This window comes from Leuciscus leuciscus, assembly GCF_965113295.1.
Source record: "Leuciscus leuciscus genome assembly, chromosome: 14".
Taxonomy (NCBI): Eukaryota; Metazoa; Chordata; class Actinopteri; order Cypriniformes; family Leuciscidae; genus Leuciscus; species Leuciscus leuciscus.
Genome location: NC_138738.1, coordinates 31,677,050 through 31,698,552, shown reverse-complemented (window position 1 = coordinate 31,698,552; position 21,503 = coordinate 31,677,050). Strand labels below are relative to the sequence as shown.

Genomic DNA, 21,503 nt, shown 5'->3' with positions numbered 1-21,503 from the left:
TCATCAAAAAGTTCTTCGTGTTCCGAAGATTAACAAACGTCTTACGGGTTTAGAACGACATGAGGGCGAGTAATTAATGACAATTTTCATTTTTGGGTGAACTAACCCTTTAAATGGCACTTTTCCACCTTTTTCCCCACTCTTGTGAAATGGCATGTTGGGCCAAAACAAAGACCCAACTTTGGCCTGTATGCCCTAGATTGGGCACCCCTGGTAATGAATCCCTGGTATTGTATTACTCCCCATTTGTACATTGCTTAGCATGTTTACACTTGATACAGACAACAATCTCAGGTGACCATACCAGGTGTATCAGGTGTAAATGGTGCCTATAGTTTCCAATTGTATGATAAAATGTAAATGTAAGCTTAAAGGTGCAGTATGTAAGAATGACAACTAGTGGTCGAAATAGGTACTGCATCCAAAATATCGGAGATCGTCGTTTCTCCCGCCACCTGCACCTCAGACTCGACGCGGCTCACGCAGGTTGCCGGTTTGAGCACACGCAACATGAACGAGCGCAATGGACAATGAAAATTGGCAAATTGGCAACGCGCACATTTCAAAGTAAAATAACTGGCTGTAGAAGTGTTTTTCAGAGAAAAAGAGTATGTGAACTTAGCATGTTTCCTAAATATCTGCAAACATATTATTGTATTTGTATGCTTTAGTAGAGTGAAAGAGTTACATACAGCACCTTTAAGCCAAGATTTAAAATTACAGAATCAATATTAAAATGTAGAAATCCAAGCAAACCTTGCATCTCCAGTCTGAAGAACAGAGTCCTCAAGAGCTCCCTCTACGAGGCGCAGCTGCAGGAGTGCGATTTCTTCCCGATGACTCTCTTCTGTGACCTGAAGTCTACGCTCGAAATATGTGCGGAGGTTTTCCAGCTCTGTCTCATTCAGTTCTTTGATTTCCTGCCTCTGCTGAGCGAATTCTTGTTTCAGTCGTTCAATGTCATCAACCCGCGATGAGCGTGCTAACAGCTGCTCTTTCAGCTCTACAGAGACAAAATTACAATTCCTTGTAATTCACGCAAGCACTGAATAGTAGTAACTTGGCTGAAAACACAAACATCAGTTCAGAAGAAAATAAAAATGTTCTATTATAAATAATAAATGAGTAAAACAATACAGCAGCTGAAGCCTATAGTGATATTCAAAAGAGGAAATTGTCTCAAAGAGAAATAGCCCAGCGTGCCTCCGAGCTCCTGTCTGTTGGTTCTCATGCACTCCAGCTGGGACCAGAGGTTTGAGATCTCCTGTTCTGAACTGGCCTTCAGTTCCTCCCTTTCTGACTGCAGACGGTCAACCTTTCACAAACATGTTTGCTTCAGTACAAAACGAAAAGAAAACATTTGCATTGCAATTATGTTGCAATAAATGCACGATTTGTATGGTACCTCTTGCGTCAGCTCTTTTTCTCTCTGTTCCAAGGCTCTGACATGTTCCTGTTTCTCCTGCAGTGCTGCCTTGTGACATGCAATCAACTCCTCAACTGCACCTGCAGAAGAAAGAATGGGAACTTAGGGCATTCTCAGACCTTCAGAACAGTTAGGTTTGATCTGAAACAGGGACTCGAATTGTTACAAAGTTGTATTTTCTTATTGGTTTGGTTCACTTCACAAGGCACAACATTTCAAAGCATGCCATTTATGCAAGTCACATTTTAGTCTTCTCATTGGTCAGAGTGCACACGTTTATTTTCTGAGGTTCTGCTCTATCCATCTTGATAGATGACACTGTGGCTTTATTTGTAGATGTCATTACACACACACACATACATATATATACATACAAATGTATACAAGCCTTCATTCCCGTTCAAACTAATGTAATTGCATAGAGTGGAAATCAAAGCTTCTTCATGACAGCATTCTTGCAATGCTCCGGTTTCGAGAATTTACTTATTTTAACATGAAGAGGCACTCTAATGTTTTCACTCCCAAAATCTGACACTGCTGCTCTTTGCGTAACGCATTTCCCATTATGAATTTTTATACTGTTGGTTTGTTGGCCTGTTGGGTTGCATTGCGTTTTTCACCACAATCGACCCGCTCCAGAGTTTGTTTCGGGCTCATTTGAAAATCTCGGACCTGTAATAAATTGGACCTCGGATTTCTGTGTTCCTTCCTATATGCCTAAAACCAAACTAAGCAAGAAAATGTGCCAGGTTCTGAAACCAATGCTCCAAGTGAGCCAGGTGTGAAAATACTGTGCAAGTAAACAAAATACCTTAAACTGGTCAAGTAAACAGATTACTGCCAATATGGCTTAGGGTGTACTCACACTAGGCACGGTTGCCATGAACCGGGCCCCGAGTACGATTGTCCCCCCTCCCCACTCCCCCTCTGGCCTGCACTCACATAGGGTTTCAGCATTCGTGCCGGAGCACGCTTACGTCATTATGGTGCGACGGTTTCGGGATAAACAGGAAGAGCGGCGCTCTCACTGAACACAATGGAGTCCATCGCTCTGTTTACTTTGTGGATAATTTTGAGTCGTTTGGTCCACGGTGGTCCACAGCCCTCTCACAGCCTGTTGTTAAACAGATCTATCGCCTTTGTGGCACGAAAATTTTCACGTAATCGTGCTGCTCGTATGAGGAGGTTTGCAAGGTACCAGCTGAAGTGCAGCAAGGACTTTGCAGCTTTGATTACGGACTACAGTTCCCGTCGCAAAACCGTTACGTCACGCGTCCTGTTCCGTGCTCCAGAACGGTTAGCGCTCACACTGCATGCGAACCGCGCCCGAGTCCAACTGAACCGTGCTCTGGCCCACCTCTTCCAAGCGGGCCCAGGGCCGGCTAATCGAGCCACGCCCGGGCACGGTTCGGAGCACTCACACTAGTCAAACGAACCGCGCTTTGGTGGTCAAACGCACTCGGGCACGGTTCAAACTGGCTAGTGTGAGTACACCCTTAGTTTATACAGGGGTTTAAAAGACACTCACAAGCAGCAGCATCTCTGTCAGTCAAGGCCTGGTTGAGCTCTTTCTCCTGATTCTTGATGTCTTGATCTGTGGAACGCTGCAGTTCTTCTAGCCTACACTGCGTCTCAGACAGAGCTGCTTCAGCCTCAGTGAGGGCCTTCTGGGTCTCACTCAGTTTATGATGGGCATCATTTAATCGACTCTGGAGTTCAGTTTTTGCTTCTTCAGCCTCCGATAGCAACTTGGCTTTTAGATCCTGCAGTGAAAATAAAAATAAAATTGCACTACACAGGCCTGTTTCACACTTAATTCTAGGCAAGCAACAATATTTCAGTGGGTCAAGATATCAGCGCATTAAAAAAGAAAAAGTTCACCTCCAGTTTACAGCCCTGCAACTGTTCCACAGAGCTTTTCTCTTCCAAAACTCTCCTCTCCCACTCCTGATTCAGATTATCTATACAGTGAATGAACAAATACACTCACACACATATACTTCACAGTACTAGAGTAACACTAAAAAGAATAAACTTTGAATGAAACTACAGGGCAAACCCTCACCAATCTCTTGTTGGTACAGTCGCTGGTTTCGTTGCTCCTGCTCTCGGTTCTGCTCCCGAACTCTTTCCAGCTCAAACTGTTGGCGCGTCTGAAGCATGGCGCTCTCCTGAGCCCATTTCTCTCGTAACATGGTCTGCAGCTCGCTGAGGGCAACCTCCTTATCTTTCTGCATGTTGGTTTGAGAAAGCTCCAACTGGGCTGTGTGCAAGTTGGTCAAGCTGAGACGCAAGGCTTCAAGCTCCAGGTTGTGCTTGCTCTGATTAAAATCAACCAACATTTTAGCTGATGAGTGGAATTGAGGGAATGAGTATGTTTAGAATAGCACACTGCTGTACTGCTATTAAAAATTCTGTACAAATAGGCAGCTGTTGAATTCCTGTGCTCATGCTGAATGAAGAGCTCATGAAGAGCAGTAGGCAACTGGCCAAGAAAAAGGCATTTACAGCTTTTCTTTTTTTACACTTACATGTTTACATGGAAGACTTATTTAAGTAGCTGCATACTGAATTGAATTCCATTCCATATACCATTAAAAAATACACACCATTGTTCATAAAGGTTGGGGTTGGTAAGATTTTTCAAGTTTTTGAAAAGTCTCTTATGCTCACCAAGGCTGCATTTGTTTACAATAAAAAATACAGTAAAAACAGTGAAATACTTCAACTTAAAATAACTTAATTTTAAAATTGAATTTATTCCTCTGATGGCAAAGTAGAATTTTCAGCAGCCATAACTCTTCAGTCAACTCTTCAGCCATAACACAAGTCTTCAGAGTCACATGATCCTACATAAATTATTCTAATATGCTGATTTGATACTCAAGAAAAATTTCTTGTTATCAACAAACAGTTCTGCTTAATATTTTTGTGAAAACCATCATTAAAAGTATCTTTACCATGACTTGATCAAATTCATGCACACTTGATGAATAAAAGTATTTATTTATTAAAAATATATCTTACTGACCCCAAGCTTTTGAACAAATTGCAGCATGTCAGGCCTTATATTCCAAAACATCCCCCGCAATTTAAAATCAAATGAGATCAAAAACAAAAAGGTACTTGTGTTTGGTGTAGCTCAGCCTGGTGTGCAGCCTCCAGCCCATCTTGAAGATCCCTGACAAGCTCATCTTTAAATCTGGCAATTTCCTCACTCTGTTGGGCTGCCAGCTGCGTCAACTCCCTCTCATGCTCCCGTTCATAGACCTAGTACAGCAGAGTTGACAAAATGCTTCAAGGGACAGGTCTCGTATGAATGGGTGATATACACATGGCTAGAATAAATAGGTAAATAGTAAGTTGTTTAACCTGTTTGATCAAGCTGGTCTGTCTTTTCTGCTCATCTTCCAGATGAGCACTTTGCTCAGAAAGTTCCCGCTCAAATCGAACATTCAAGTATTTAACCTGGAGGTAGGGAAAGATAAGAGATCAATGGTTATGGATGTACAGCATTTGATGCAAATGCAGGGGGATCCACACAAAAAAAAAGAAAACAGCCATGGCAAAGGCATTTGAGTGCGTGAATGGCAGCTGGCTCTCTGCCTTTATAAGCCGCTCCAAACGGCAATCCCTCTGAATCTTTCTTCTTCAGACCATTGGCTTCGCACCATCTGAACAAGCCCTATATAGAAGATCCTTGCCGTAGAACAGCACCTCTTCAGCGGACGGAATTGTGTGAATAGAAAAGTCCTGATCTATTATTCTATATTTTTTATACATTTTTAAATGCAACACAAAGTGAAACAATTGCAGGTGTTTTTCATTGCAGGTTGCTAAAAATAATGATTTACATTTTCATAATTGTTCGTGAAATTTTTTGGTAGTCCGAGGTGTGTGGGGGCAGAATTTTTTTAAGGTTAGGGGGAGTGACCAAAAAGGCTTGAGTGTGCAATTTTCTTGTCTCCTAATGATAAGTGCTTTTTTACTTACTTTTTTTTAAATGGAAATTCTCCCCAGTGACTGTCACAACCTTCACTCACCTCTTTCTGGTGTTTCTCTTCCAGGATTCTCTGCTCCTCCTCATGTTGTTTCTGTCTTTCCTCTAGATTCTGTTTGACTGAGATTAGTTCTTTCATTAAGGCACTCTCCTTTTCCATGTATTCCTCTTCTGCCTTCTCTTGTGCTTCCCTTACTTCCTTGAGCTCTGTATCCTTTGATTCAAGTTGGTGCTAAAAATAAAGGTACAAGTTACTTGGAGGATCACATTCATGTCAAATAAATAATATATTTCAGGTTTTCCACATTCTGAAAAAACAAAGGGCACATAAATGTATACATTTGTTCTTTCTTATTACTCAACTTTTACATTATATATAAGAGCAAAAAAAAAAAAAGAAAAAAAAAAGGAGCAATTAATATTCAAACCTCAAAGTTCTTCAATTCTGATTCTAGAACCTTCTCCATGCTCTTTGCTTGGTCCTCCAAAACATCAAGACGTCTTTCCAGGGTAGCTTTCTCCTCTTCCATGTTGGTGAGGTTCTCTTTAAGGCACAATAGTTTAGACTCAAGGTCGGTCTTCTCTTCCTCCAAGTCCTGTAACCTTCCAGCTTTCTCCTCTACTTCAGCTTTGAGCTGCTGAAGCTCTCTATCAGCTTGATCCAGCTGTAACGTCCTTTGACCAAGCAGCACTGAAGTAGCTTGGTGTTTTTCCCTTTGTTGCTCCAGCTGAAGTTGAAATTCATCTCTCTGAGCTTGCAAAGAGGAAAACTCACTACTTACAGGGTCACCAGCTGCTTTCTGGTCATGGACATCCTTTACTAGCTGCTGCTGAAGTTTGAGCTGTAGCACCAATTGAGCATTTTCTTCCCTTAGTTCCTTTACCTCTGTTGACAAAGGGATTGAGGTCTTATTAGAATCAATGTTATGTGGCATTATCCTTTCATTGCCTTGAACCTGCAGGTCACTCAGTATGTTCTTGAGGTTGTCTTCATTCATTTTCTGGCTGATAACTTCCTCGTACTGAATTCTTTTCTCACGTTCAATCTCCAGTTCCCACTTAGCTTCCTCAAGTTCCTCCGAAGCTTTGCTCCAACGCTCCCGCGCCTCCTCGACCTCTTCTGCAGAGCGCCGAACCTCTTCTTGAAGAACCTCGAGTTGCCGTTCCCGATCCTCTAACTGCTCTGAAAGGTCTTGGCACTGCTGGAACAGAAGCTCTTTAGCCAAGTCCACAGTGCCTGCACTCTCATTCAGCTCTTCAATGGCTGAGGTTGAGGTCTGCCACTGGGCATCATTGAAGGACATTTCATCAGGTTGGTGCGCATCAATGGCAGAAACTACGGGCAGTCCTGGCTCTGACTTATCACCATCAGATGTGACATTAAGGTAATCTGAAGCATGAAATATGACCTCACTGTCAAGCTCAAACCTGGACGTCTCAGAGTTCTCAATCAGGCTACGTTCCTCCAGACTCCCTTCAAGTAATGAACTTTCTTGAGGCGCTTCAGAAGCCAAGTATCGCTCCATCAAAACATCCTGGAAACCCCCTGTAGAGACATCAAAACTATAGTTGTCTCTCACAGTACACTCAATGACTGTCTCCTCACTGTAGTGCTCTTTGGATATTATGTTCCAGGGTACATCTGCACCATTGTCTTTGGAAACGTTTTGATGAGAATCAGACTGTTGACTTTGGGCCTGGTCCAGAAGCTCCTTGATGCGATGGATCTCGTCAGAGTGCTCCTCCTGCAGGCGCCTAAATGCAGCCTGGTGAGCTTCGGTAAGCTGGGCTACATTCAACTCCCTTTCCTCCTCCAGAGTTTGAAGCCTGAGATCATAATTGGAAATATCAGCTTCATATTTGGAACGCATATGGTGCCCTGTCTCCTCCTCTTCGTGAAGACGATTTTGAAGCTCCTTGACAAGGTTATCTAATCTGGCCATTTCTTGGTTCAGTTCGTCTTTCTCTGCTTTATAATGCTGGGCTTCCTGGGCTTGTGTTTCAACAAACGCAGCCAGATGAGCTTCCATCTGGGTCTTCTCATCTTCCAGACTCTGTACCCTCTTCTGAAACGCTTCTATTTGTTCTTGAGCTCGCTGGCTGTTCTTACACTCTTCCTCTAGCTGAGCTCTAAGGCTTTGCAGTAAAGTTTCAGAGTTTGAGTCAGGACTGTTCTCTGGGAGCAGAGGGCTCACATTGGATAAATCTAAACCACCATGTTGGTCAAGCCTTAGATCTGATTGATCAGCACTTCTCTGGGTAAAGGCATGTTGAAGCTGAGAGAGGGATTTTTCCATGAGACACAATTTCTGTTGCAGGTCTGTGATCTCAGCTTCTTTTTGGGCCAAGAGGCACTGTTGCTCCTTAGTCACCTATAAAACAAATGAATTTTGTTACTAATAAAAATGCATATTTTGCTTCATTGACAAGCTTAACTGTTAAAAAGATACAGGTGGCCTGACCTGTTGTGACTCCTCCAACTGTTCATGCAGCTGATTCGGAGCAGTCTGGGTCGGATCCACACACCCTTGACTTTTGCTACGTAGATATTCTTTAGCCTGAAAAGAGTATTACATTTTATTTGTTTAGCCTCCTTTACTGTTGCGTTTTATTGTGAAGAAAAAAAAAAGAAATGATTTGTTGCACAATGGGGACAAATAACTTATGGGTTTTGTTCATTTAGACATTAATGAGACCAAACAGTCATATTAGACCATCAATATTCAAGGGATTAGATGCATTGTCAGAAAGTCACGAAAAGTCAAAGTCAATGCAAAGTCACCACTAATTATCTTCTTTTTTTATGCCAAAAAGAAACTAGCATGTCTCTATTTGGTTCTTTCCAACCCCAAACATACACATTTTAGGCGTACAAATCTGACAAAATCACTTAAAGCACTCAAAAAATTGTATTGGGTGTATTTGAATAATCAGTGCAGGAGTGAGATACACTAATGGATGTTTTTTATTTAATGCATGAAGTTTACCTGCTGTAGCTGCTGTTGTAGTGCCTGAATCTGACCCGAGAGCTCCTGTGCCTCCAATTGCACCTGGTCTCTGCTCTGCAGCGCCACCTGCAGGTTCTTACTAAGCTGTGATATGATCTCATTCCGTTTCTCAACTGCAGCCTGTAATTGCTGTGTGAAGAATTTTAAAAACAGTATTTTTAAAGCTTCTGTAAAAAGTTCCAAAACCATATTATTTCTAAATTGGACTCCACCAAACAATAAGTTACATTTTACAGATTAAGCACAAACACTTTTTGGCACCTAAAAATCTAGGCTTCCTCAGGAAGAGTAAGTAAAGACGTGATTGGAGCAAGTAATCATAACCCTTAAATCCATGAATGCAATGAACACCCGTAATGTGGATACGTTTAACCTCATCCATGAAATCTAATTGGTTCTTTCTTTCCCTCTACACCATCAGAAATGCAAGCAAATCAAATATGGTAAACACTATGCTCCAGAAAGCAGTACTCTGCCTCAGGTTACTAGATGTATTCATAACCATGAATTAGTCCAGTCAAATGGGCAGATAACCCAGTTTGAAGAGACTTTCTAATTTCAATTTCAGGATAATGGCTGTACACCACACTGAAATCTTCCTTCAGATTTCAAGTGAGCTATTCAACACAACAATATCTGAGAAAAGAGTGTTAATAGTCCTCACACAGTTGGGATTAGCTTGACAAAAAAAAGAAAAACGTTTAGCGAGTACACTAAAAAAAAATTTACTAGCCAAAGGCCATTCTATTGCAAAGGTGTGTGTAGGTTGCAAAGGTTGTTGTAAGCATTAATCTGCATTTAATGTAAAATAACACTATTATCTTCATTGTAAAAATTACTTTAATTTCTGTAGTATTTCTTACATGAACACTACTGTTAATCACCTGAAAAACTTAAAGCCATGTTTATTTCATTTGTATTTTTATTCTATTGTATTTATTAGCGCTATCATTTGAAATTTATTTATCAGTTCTACTGACCTTTTAACTTGTCTTTTGTGTAAATTTAGTTTAAAGTTTCAAATAAAGCATTCTTTTGCTGTGTGAAAGCTATTGCAACAAAACTACCCAAATTATCAAAAAATGATAAAAATATCTACATGGCAGTTTTGACCGTGGTATCGAAAACGTGATCAAATATCTATATAGTATCGTTTTGAAATTAAAAAAAATTCCAGTATCGTGACAACACTACCAGACGTGAATAAATGCATTGGAAAACATAACTTCAAGTGTATTGGACTGTCTTGTGTGTTCCATAAAGGTTTACCTTCAATTGTTCTTTGCCAGTATGTGGAACTATAACCATTTCTGCAAGTTCGCCCTCTTCCTGATCGGGCGGCTCTGACTCTGCCAGAGACCCAGATGAGGAGCTCTGTTCCTGGGCATTGGTTTCATCGGCCTCTCTGCTGCACTGATGAACATCTGGAACACTGCTTTCTTTGCCGTCAGGTCTGAGTGACGCCTAAATGTTTAGACAAACATGCATATTTTCCACAGTTTGAGTTACCATGACTACATTCCCCCCAGCCATGTTATGCTAACTGACCTACTTTTTGTCAGATGGGGAGGGAGAACAATTATACCTTCTATAGACTTGAAAATAGAATGAACAGTGAAAGGCTTAACATTAATATTGTCAAGCAGACTAGGCATTAATTTCAATTAAATGAAAGCATCAACTGACCCATTTCTTAAATTTTCGTAATCATTATTTTCCCCCCAATGCCTAGATATATTTTATAAAATTTTAGTGCCATATTTTCTACAACCTTCTATACATTTTATATATATATGTATGTATGTATGTATGCATGCATGTATTTATTTATTTAGTGTTGGAAACAGTTCTGCTGCCTAATATATTTGATGAATAAAAGGTTAAAAAGAACTGCATTTATTCAAAATAAAAAAATATTTTCTAATAATATAAATCTTCTTTACTATCACTTTTTATCAATTTAACACATCCTTGCTGAATAAAAGTATTGATTTATTTCCAAAAAAGGAAGAATAAAAATTACTGACCCCAAATTACTGACCAGTAGTGTATATTATTGTTACAAAAGATTTCTATTTTTAAAACATTTGCTTTTTTTTTTATTCTTTTTTTTTTTAAAGTTTTTATTCATCAAAGTATCCTAAAAAAGTATCACAGGTCATGAAAAAATATTAAGCAGCAGAACTGTTTCCAACTTTGATAATGAATCATCCTATTAGAATGATTTCTAAAGGATCATGTGATAGACTGGAGTAATGATCCTGAAAATTCAGCTTTGCATCACAGAAATAAATGATAATTTAGGGTATAATAAATTGAAAACCAATTATTTTAAATTGTAATAATATATCACAATATTACTTTTTTTCCTGTATTTTTGATCAAATAAATGCAGGCTTGATGAGCAGAAGAAACTTCTTTCAAAAACATTAAAAATAGTAATGTGTCCAAACTTTTGGCTTGTACTGTGTATGTGTATGTGTATATATATATATATATATATATATATATATATATATATATATATATATATATATATATAGATAGAGAGAGAGAGAGAGAGAGAGAGAGAGAGAGAGAGAGAGAGAGAGAGAGAGAGAGAGAGAGAGAGAGAATTTTAAGATAAGGAATCTTGTTTAAAACATAATGGTTTCTCTTAATTGCATTACTGTGACTGATGTGTGGCTGCATCTGACTGATGTCACAAAGTCGCAAACTTTTTTTATTGCCATTTTGTGCTCGTATATTTAATAATTTGTCAGCTGTAACAAAGAAACAGGACAATTTTGCCAATTTAAGAAACACTTAAACTAAGAGCAAACCTCTGAGTATTCCTTGCTGATCTCTCCATGACAAGCGTCTGTCTGTGGCTCCTCTAGGTGGCGCTCTTGCACGGAACAGGCATTCGTCTGGACAGTCGGGCCCTTCCTCTTCGCCGTCTTTTTCTGCGTGCTCGAACTGTCGCTTTTCGCCCGGCGCTGTCTAAAGTGAGCAAGCTGCGCCAGAGGTTGAGGGACAGGTAGAGGGAAACGTACATCAGGATGAGATAGCAAGAACATAGAAGCAGCATTTTGCTGGGCTTGAAATATGAGCCATGTCAAAGGTCAAATGAATGCATCTCCTGCATGACTGATGTCTCTTAATTAGACCAAACAAAATAAGGCAAATTCCTCTTAAGGGATGATTTAGTTCATAATATGAAAGACAACAGCAAGAAAAACAGGTTTTAGAAAAATTCAGTATCCAAATAGATGGTATTTCTTAAGGCAGGAAAAATGATGGGTTCTTCATCTTCTAAAACCATCATCCTCTTCCTTTTTGGGAGAATCCCTGATCCTCAAGCATGGAAATGTGGTGACGCCTGAAATACGCACAATTCTGCAAGAAACATTACTCACAGCTGCCTTAAGAAGCTTATTCCAGATTAAAGCAAGCTGACATGAGCCCTGCTGGACCAAATATTACAATGGTGCTTCTGTGAACAAACACCAGCACAACCCCTAAGGCTTTTAAATGAGTCACATGACAGCAATCCATCAACCAAACAAACAAGAACGCCTTATGATTCCTGTGAAAGTCTGCAACTATGAGAACTAAAGACCACCAAGTGAAGAGATGTTCTCTGCAGAACCCAATGAGAAACAAATGAAAAAGGAAAAGAAAGGGGAGGAGCGAATGCACGCAACCCATTCACATAAATGCACATACTATGACCTAACTTGGACCTAGTACCCTCTGGACTAAACCTCTAACCCAGATCTGAGTATGAATTAGTGCTGAAAGATTAATCATTTCACAATCACGATGTCAAGCCTATGCGATTATATGACGCAAAATGCTGCGATTTTATGGAATAAATAAATTTGGGCTGTCAACGTTAACGCTTTAATAAAGATTAGATATTATAGTTGATATTATACTATAAGAAAGAGTCTATATTTAATTTTTAATTTATGCCGTGCAGACTGTTTGATAACTTTGTTCAATTTCTGTATGTCCTACCTGTTAGAGAGTAAGGGCACAGGTTAATATGACATTTATTTTATACTATTGTACTATTGAGACAATAACAAGTTTGCAGTAATGCAAGTCACTATTTCATTTTGTAAAAAATATTATTTTAATTTGAAAACCCTGTGCATTTAGTTGTTGCTAGTTTGCGTTGAGAAATACACATTTCAGAATTATCTCTAATCTGTGTGTGCATTTTACTTGAGAACCAAGCAAGTTGACTCATGAAACCATTTATTATATCGCATATCGCAATATTGACCTCAATAGTCGCAATATGACGTTTTCCCAAATCGTGCAGCCCTAGTATGAATACACCTGAAAAAAATCCAACGAACTGGGTATTCAGCTGGATTACTTTTGACCTGCTTTCATAAACATGTAGGAAATCCGTTTTGTCTTTCGCCCACTGAATGTCAAATCACATAAGATGTTGATCTGAAGCCTAGGGGACGACAAGTCACAGTTTCTGGAACAGCAGCTTACATGCAATATTCAGGCCACTCTCTGTAACATACATTAAAATGGAGTTTGGGTCTGGTCCCCCATAAGAAAATGTATATTTTAAAGTTAAATGGTATCAATTTGGTGCACTTTGAGTTCAAATTTAAGAGCTCCAAGCCTCCAACCCATGTCCAGGGTACAAATTGAACAAAGTCTTTTCGTTGAACAGACACCTCCGATAACAGATTACTCTAAATTGTAACGCAGACATGCATTTTCTGTAAAGCTGCTTTGAAACGATATGTATTGTGAAAAGCGCTATACAAATAAATGTGAATTGATTCGAATTGAGTTGGACATTTACAGTGTCTCAGCCTGCATTACATTCACACTAGAGCTGCATGATTCTGAATAAATTGAGATCACAATACTTTTGTCCTAATTTGCTCGCTTGTAAGCAGGGATGCTCATCATTAACTCGTTAACCAACAGTAAGTATTTTGACTGAATAAAAACCTATGTTTTTTATTTTTTTAACAAATGCCATGGTAAGCAGCAAGCCACTCTGCAACAGGTTAATCTTTGAGCTAAATTAATCTAAAAACACACGTCTAGACACATTCCATAACCAACTGATAAATACTTGAACATTCATGCCTTTCATGAGGCTAAAGTTACAAATTAAATTAAATGCTTAAAGGGAAAGTTCACCCAAAAAAATTATAATAATAATAATAATCTACATTTTGTCATTACTTACTATCCCTTGAGTTGTTCCAACCTGTATGAGTTTCCTTCTTCTATTGAGCACTAACAATGATATTTTAAAGAATGTTGGTAACCAACAAGACAGCAACCACTGACTTCCATAATAGTTTTTTCCTGCTATGGAAGTTAATGTGTGCCATAAACTGTCTGGTTACCAATACCAACAACATTCTTTAAAATATTTTCTTTTGTATTCAACAGAAGAAAGAAACTCACACAGGTTTGGAACAACACAAGCGGCGAGTAGATGATGACAAAATGTTCAATTTTGGGTGAACTATCCCTTTAACAGTATGGATCCAATGACCCAAAGCCAATGCAAGAGAGATTCAGGCCAGATGATATGCTTGACAATGCAGCACTCACCTCTGATAGGGCATCTTACATTGATTATGAACGTGTAAACTTATACACCAATCACTAAATAATTTGAATTGCATGTATTCAAGTTGGTTGTGAATTGTGCAAAATTAAGTTACTACAGGGATATTATCTAGCTGGATGAGTGGATGAAAATGCTTGATCGTTTGGAAGTTGGAATGAGTTGAATAGTATTGACAAACCAGTAAGGTTACGCCATTTTAATAATAAACTTTTAATGAGAAACACAAGCTCTTTTGTGACTAAAAATGTTGCCTCAAATTATGATATTTGTGAATTATGTCATTACTCAACCTCATAGTACAAAATCAGTAATTAATTTCTTTTGTGGAACACAAACGACTGAGGACTTTTCCCTATAAAATAAAAGTAAATTTTGTATGTTGCACATAAAAATAAATACAACATGGGGGTGAGCAAATTATGACAATTTCAACGCATCCTTGCAGTGTTGATATTTTAATCGTGTGGTGCCTCCTACAGGTCTCTTTAAAAATAACAGGTTGAATTCTTCTGTGGAATGAATAGTGTCATTCAACATCTAGTAATTCAGTCAATATCGTGTTGTTCACATCATTTGAAGCGTTTGACCTTTAAAAGCAAATTAAAAGATCGGTCACTTCATCTCGGTTTTCCTCTCAATGCGGATAAAGCGCAGTTCCCTTAAAAGCTCTCGAGCTAAATATATACTGTAGATACCTGTGAACTGCACTGATCCTGCCTGGAGACAGACCTGTATCAGTTTCCACTCATATTCAACAGCAAATATAACTATGTGCAACTTGAAACATACCATAAGCAAATAAAGTTTCCGCTACAAAGCAAGACAATTCACATACAAAACTTCTTGTTCTTTTTTTCTTTTTTTTTTACCCCAAATTCAAACTCCAAATAAATACCCAAAACGATATAAAGGTTAAACAAAGTAATAAAGTAAAAATACAAATCAAAGGAACATTGTTCTGAATTTGAGAACCATAGCAAATGAAAAGGTAACCTATACTCAGAGGAAATGAGTTTAGAGTTTAAGCCTAACTTTGTCCATTATCACTATAATATGATATTACTATAATATTCAGCACAATGGATCGTGAGACAGCTAACGTTAGGCACTGATGTGCTGACAACTAGATAAGGGCTGATTATACAAAATGTTTTTTAATAAGACATTGTGCAGCAAGAACAATATGAGTGACTGTGATATCTGTGGCTAGGCGAAATAGAAGTGGTGGATCTCAAATGAAAGGGAAAAAACTTAATTAAATGTAATAGCTGATGTAATTACAGACATAAACAATATCAAAGAGTATTCAAATTCAAAACAAGCCTAGGCTATGTAAAGTTACTGCTAATGTTAGCGCGTACCTTTGCTCGTCCGGCCTCTAATTTCCTCTGCCTTTCATCCTGATCCATCTCCTGGATCAAGGAGTTTCATGGGAATGAAGGAAAAGCTCAAGTGGCGGCAAGCAGACAAAAAAATGTTTCTGTAAAACTCTCCTAACAAATTTTTCGCAATGTTTTGTGAGTTGAGTGATTTTCCTAAGGAGTAACTGTCAGTGTAATTTTCAACATGGCCGCGAATGTTTATCCCCGCCCTTATCGGATTGACAGTCTGCAAGAACCAATTAGAATAAAGGACGTGAACTTGCCAGCCAATGACATTTCTTGTTGCAGAAATGCACCTGCTCCGTTTAAAACGCCCTCCTTTAAACGCATTGGGCCCGAATGGCCAATTAAAAAGCGTTTGCAAGCATGACCCCTTGATTGACAACTTCTAGAGCCTATCGCGGAGCATGATAGAGAGAAACAACATCCCTGTAGGTTGTGAATTTGTTGTGGTACTCTCGTTTCCGATAGTATGTGCTTGCCATAGTGATTGACAAATGAGAGGCGCGGGTAAAAGCCCGGGTAAATAAGATCAACCAGTAGGTAACAAAGGCTGAGTTCGGAAACGACATAACAAAAGTTTTTTTTTTTTTTTTCTTATATCATCTCGATAATATAAGGCCTAGTCTCATAAATTATAAATGCTAACCACTTAAACACACCTTTGATAATATAATATTATAAATATGGAATAATAAAAAAAAGAACAAATATCATCATTACCTTTTATTTGGAGTATAAAGGTATAAAAATGTTAATTCCCCAAAAATGTAATTATTATATGTATTATCTTTATTAATTATGACATATTGATAATGTTGTATTAAAGACTATAAAGAAAACGTATTTTAAATGTATAAATAACTCAACTAACTTCAATTTGTAAATGCTCAAAACACATAAAAAACAAAGGAAGAGGTGCAAACTCTGCCCTAAAGTTATGTTTTGAAAGTTGTGAATCTTATGTAAAACATTTTTTTTTAAATCTGCCTCTGTCTGAAAAGATCATTTTCACATGGTCTGTGAAGAATGTGTGGAGTGCAGGTTCAGACTAGATTAGAATATACTTTACAATTATATCTAAATTACTTTAGAGTTTGTTTAGAAAAAGTACACCTGCATTTGAAAAATAACCAATTTCATCTTTTGTAATGCATATATACAAGGAAAGTGGACAAATTAAGACATTTTTGTATCATCAATTATTTTTATTAATTTATTAATAGTCACCTATTGTCTATTATTAATTTCAAAATGGGTTATTTTGACCCCCTTTATGCATTTATGTAGGTTTTGTTTGTTTATGCATTCTATGGTTAAGTGCACATTGAAATAGTTTGTTTACAATTGTAATATGTTATTACATTTATTTATTTATTTAATTTAGAGCAGTCTAAGATTGGACTACCATAGCGTAAACAAGAGCCTCGGTCTGTAACTAAGCAACGTGAGGGTTGGCAAAGAGCAGAACTGTTTTTGACAACGGACATCTTTCTACAGCAAGCATGGACAATAACTAAAACTTATCTAAAAGGTGTTTTTAAAATGGCAGATTTGGTTGACCATATAACAAGGTTGAGATTGAAAATGCTGGAAAAGGTAAGTTGGTTTGATCATGTGATAAATAGTTATCTGTTATATATACTGACGTGGTTTTCTTTATTTATTGTTGATAACTTTCTATCATGAGGCTAAAATTGTCTATGAAGAGACTATGATGCTTCATTATTATATCATCTATTTGTTCCTCTTTAGAGACTGGAGAATGAGAGAAATGACAACATTGAACGAGAGGGTTCAGCCCTTTCCACAAGTACACAGATAAGAGTGATTTGTGTGTGTGTGTGTGTGTGTGTGTGTGTGTGTGTGTGTGTGTGTGTGTGTGTGTGTGTGTACTGCATTATTGTGTTTTTCGAATTTTTCGAATAATTCATGTATACTATATTTATACAGTTATACTGGGTTCTGTTGTGCAGCATCTTATTTGACAAAAATAAAATGTAATGTGTTCATTTGATTACATTTCCAAAGCTTGATTAAATTGTTGAAGTTTAGCTATATCAATTTGTATTGAATCCCACAGAATCCTCTCAAAAATGTAATAGAAAATACAGAATTTAGGGAAAGATCAAATTAATTTCATGATTCCCTAAATTAAAAGGTAGCTACTCTGAGTTTAAAGGGATGGTTCGGAGTAATTTCAACCTAGGGTCCTTGAGCTCCAGCCAAACATTTCCCAAACTCCGTGATTTGGGAAAAGCCCGTAAAAGTCCTAGCAGAAAGCGATGCATAAGGATGTAGTGTAACGACGCCCATACCCTTCTGGGCATTATTAGTGGGGTAATTTACGAGATACAACCTTGGATCCATTAGCGCCTGCACTAAACCATTCGGCTGTTATCTCTAAATAAGCTTTAACTTTAATAATGTTGTTCGACCAAGGGAAAAAAAGCTTATTGGGGTGTGTTTGGCTCGAGGTCAGTGTGCAAAGGACCCTAGGTTGAAATTACTTCGAACCAATCCTTTAATTGTGAACAAACTAGTTTACTTGTTTACCTTCATTCTCAAGGTCTAACAAATATGTGGAAAGCATTTCCTTTCCCATTAATGGTGATAAATCTAGATAGCCTATTGTGTGATATGGAAAAAAATATCATAATACTTTTTGGCCAAATCGCCCAGCCCTAGTTGCCAGACAGAATGCCTGTTTTGTATCTCATTGGTTTTTTCTAAGCCTAAATAAAACCCATCAAGGAATAAAAACAAAAGCAAATGAGGATGTTGAAAATACAGAATACAACATATATGACTAATTCCTTGTTTTCTGATGCCGCAGGGAGTTATGATGGTCAGGCAGATGCATTACACAGCGCTCTGAGACGGAAGAGAAACCTCCTACAGAGACTGAGGGTATAGTGTTTCACAGAAATGATACTAAAATGATTATTCTTCACACTATAAGAAGAGTTTCTGTTAAACTTATCAAGATGATTAAAACAGACAATCTTGAAGTAGTGTGGACCTAATGGGTGGAGCTTAACCTAATTTAGATTTAGGGATAGGGTAAGCTTAGGGAAGGGTGTGGCTGGACCTTCAAGCTCCACCCATTACATCCAGAGATGGGGAGCTGAAAGTCAAGCTCCACACATTGGCTCTGCAGTAAGAAGCCTCTCATCTTGAACAAAGTGTCATAAATAGAAACTTTTAATCACTTAAATCACAAATATAAGTGTACATTTGGGTATGTTTATGTAACAGGAACAGCATATGATGGAGGATCTGGGAAGGCCACACACATGGGGTGGATCTCATAGGCAATATCATTATGAACCTCTTCTTGGGCCACTCCAGCCTGTTCCCCCCATCCATGTCCACCAAAGGGCACCACCTGCTCCCCTCCCTCCTCTAGTCCCTCAGCCCCCTCAAATCATTCAACACACTGTATGTAAATATATGTTTTCTTATCCTCCAGTTGTTATATTCTCTTTCAAGCACCTAATACTGGCCCGATCCTGCACCGAATATCTACATTTACTATTCCAGTTCATTTAAATGACTTTATAGCTGTTCTAAAATATACAAGTACATATAAACTATTTGTGTATATGTGTCCATAACAATGATATATTGCTGGCAATCCTCTAATAACTTATATTTCTCCTTCCACAAGGTTCCTCAACAGCCAGCCACCATTATCCAGCAGTTACCACAGCAACAGCCTCTCATAGCACAAATCCCTCCCCCACAAACCTTTCCTTACAGATCAGGAAGTATTAAAGAAGGTGCATATACAGATAGATACATCAAATACAGAAAAAAACAACAGTTATCGTATACTATACCTTATAGCATTGAATACTATAACAACAGTTATTGTATACTTATTTGTAAGTCGCTTTGGATAAAAGTGTCTGCTAAATTAATACATGTAAATGTACTAAGCAAAAAAGTAAATAAGTAATATTAGTTAAATAGTGACTACAGGACATTTAAACTTGCTTACAGGTACTTCCCAACAAAAAGCAACTTATAAGAGAGAAAATATATTGTGCTTCAGATTATTCTTTAACAAATAAAAAATGTTGGGGTCAGAATTAAAAACATTTTTAGTAGTTTTATTTAGCAAGGACACATTAAATTGGTCAAATGTGACAGTAAAGACAATTTATAATGTTTCAAAAGATTTCAATTTGAAATAAATGCTTTTCTTCAAACTTTCTGTTCATCAAAGAACCCTGAAGAAAGCTCTTGCATACTTTCAATACGTCATTAGGCAGCATAAACATTTTCAACTAATAATAAGACATGTTGAATTATAATAACAATAATTCAAAACCATTTATTTGAAATTGTAATAATATTTCACAAAATTGCTGCTTTTGACTTGTGATCAAATAAATGCAGTCTTGGTGAACAGAAAAGCATATTTATTTTTTTACTGAACTCAGACTTTTGAACGGTAGTGTTTCAAGTTGCATGCCTGAAACATCAATAGTCTGTATAACACACTAAATAAATAAATGGAGTTTAAACAGCAGTTCAAGATTTAAGCTATAGGCAGAGAGTTCTTCACTTCATTATTCTCATGACAACAGATATGGTGGAGTTGATGCTCATGCAGAATGCTCAGATGCACCAGATCATCATGCACAATATGATGCTGAAGGCTCTTCCACCAATGGCCGTGTTCCCAGGAGGAAACACACATAACTCAGCCTCACATTCAGGGCAGGTAACCATCAGGGAGTGCTCAATATACATAAAGTTGATATGTGTTCATTTCACAATGTAGTATTAAGTTACAATGCTAATTTGAAATTGTTCAGGAACTTCATTCAACAGTGAGAGAAGGGGCTGTCCATCATCATCATCACTACGGCTCCCATGGACCACCTCTCCCTCCAATTGGCTACTCTGTTTGGCCCTCTATGATGTCAGCAGGACAAGGCGGGACTTATCAGCCAACAATGCAGCATGTGATTGGTCCTGTAACTCTGCCTCCTTTAAACACGTAAGAGTCAACAGTGTAACAGTATCAATAAATAATAATAAAATACATTTAAAAATGGATCAGACATTCTTTGGGAAAAGTTGCTTGTAAGTTTTGTCTCTATACTTTATAAGCTGGTTGGCCGGTTTCATTAACTGTATAGACGTGTCTTATAAGTATGTCATCTAATTTTTTTCTTTAAGACTGGTCATATCGTTAGTAAAGTCAGTTACATAAAACCATATCGGTCTAATTTGAATCAGAAAAAGAAGACTTGATTTCTCCTTGGCTAACTGCTAGTTGGTCAGACTAGTTCTTAAGACTCAGTCTTAGTGACTGTGTTTATGCAACTGGCCCCTGCAGGACCTTAACTCAACTTTATCATTTACAAAACCTGGTGTTGTTAACATATGTTTTTCATACATATATGAATGCAGTGAGATGTTTCACATACTGAGTGTACTGTACAAATGTTTTGGCCAGAAACATAAAAATCACTACATAATTTTAAAATTAGCCTCATCGTTAGTTATGAGTGTTTTGTGGTACTTTTGGTTTAAAACATTCACTTGTCAGTGGTTGTGAATCATATAGGCCTAATATAGCTACTCATTTGAACTTATTTTGCCTTGAAGAATGGGAATTGATGCAGTGAACTCCAGGACTCCACTTGGTCTCTGAGGTAAACATAAAATAATACCCCTTTCTCCATATTTTGTATTATTATATTATATATTTTTTCTCTCTAAGATATTAGAAGACAGTTTAATATCTTATTTCGTCTTTCCTTTTTCCAGCCAAATTGCCAAGTGCAGACGGATCCTGCCTCATCTTCAGAGACAGATAACACATTGACATAAATGACATATATTTAATTTACAATATTCAATACAGCTGGCATTTTGTTTTTCCTAGGGATTTATTTTTGTGATTTTAATTTTGTTATAATAAATTATGGATTCATTAAACATTATTACAGTGTTATTTTAAAAGAGCTTCAATTGTGTTACTCAGTTTAATAAAAATGTTTGTCACTGGTATGTAGTTGTCGTGGCTGTTCTGCCATACAACCACTTATCTATATAGAAT

The 21,503-nt window shown here is 37.7% G+C and overlaps 2 protein-coding genes across 7 annotated transcripts in view; one reads left to right on the top strand and one right to left on the bottom strand.

The window, feature by feature from the left end:
• Window positions 1-15,622, bottom strand: part of pcnt (pericentrin) — a 57,485-nt gene extending 41,863 nt beyond the window's left edge. For all 6 annotated transcript variants that reach the window (XM_082190251.1, XM_082190252.1, XM_082190254.1 and 3 more), the window contains exons 1-15: window positions 15,404-15,622; window positions 11,257-11,430; window positions 9,704-9,898; window positions 8,414-8,563; window positions 7,889-7,984; window positions 5,855-7,798; window positions 5,470-5,658; window positions 4,799-4,894; window positions 4,553-4,696; window positions 3,492-3,747; window positions 3,308-3,387; window positions 2,955-3,189; window positions 1,406-1,506; window positions 1,204-1,315; window positions 757-1,003 (exon numbers count right to left, since the gene is read on the bottom strand). In XM_082190251.1, the coding sequence (XP_082046377.1) occupies window positions 757-1,003; window positions 1,204-1,315; window positions 1,406-1,506; window positions 2,955-3,189; window positions 3,308-3,387; window positions 3,492-3,747; window positions 4,553-4,696; window positions 4,799-4,894; window positions 5,470-5,658; window positions 5,855-7,798; window positions 7,889-7,984; window positions 8,414-8,563; window positions 9,704-9,898; window positions 11,257-11,430; window positions 15,404-15,451 (4,067 nt within the window). In that variant the 5' untranslated portion in view covers window positions 15,452-15,622. The remainder of the gene's footprint in view (window positions 1-756; window positions 1,004-1,203; window positions 1,316-1,405; window positions 1,507-2,954; window positions 3,190-3,307; window positions 3,388-3,491; window positions 3,748-4,552; window positions 4,697-4,798; window positions 4,895-5,469; window positions 5,659-5,854; window positions 7,799-7,888; window positions 7,985-8,413; window positions 8,564-9,703; window positions 9,899-11,256; window positions 11,431-15,403) is intronic.
• Window positions 15,623-15,912: 290 nt separating this feature from the next.
• On the top strand, window positions 15,913-21,406 carry cUnh21orf58 (chromosome Un C21orf58 homolog). Its single transcript, XM_082136624.1, has 10 exons — window positions 15,913-16,003; window positions 16,812-17,023; window positions 17,180-17,237; window positions 18,261-18,334; window positions 18,683-18,865; window positions 19,095-19,206; window positions 20,020-20,156; window positions 20,251-20,435; window positions 21,050-21,096; window positions 21,212-21,406. Exons 2-9 carry the CDS (start codon window positions 16,970-16,972, stop codon window positions 21,093-21,095), a joined length of 849 nt encoding a protein of 282 aa, XP_081992750.1. The 5' UTR covers window positions 15,913-16,003; window positions 16,812-16,969; the 3' UTR covers window position 21,096; window positions 21,212-21,406.
• Window positions 21,407-21,503: the final 97 nt, after the last annotated feature.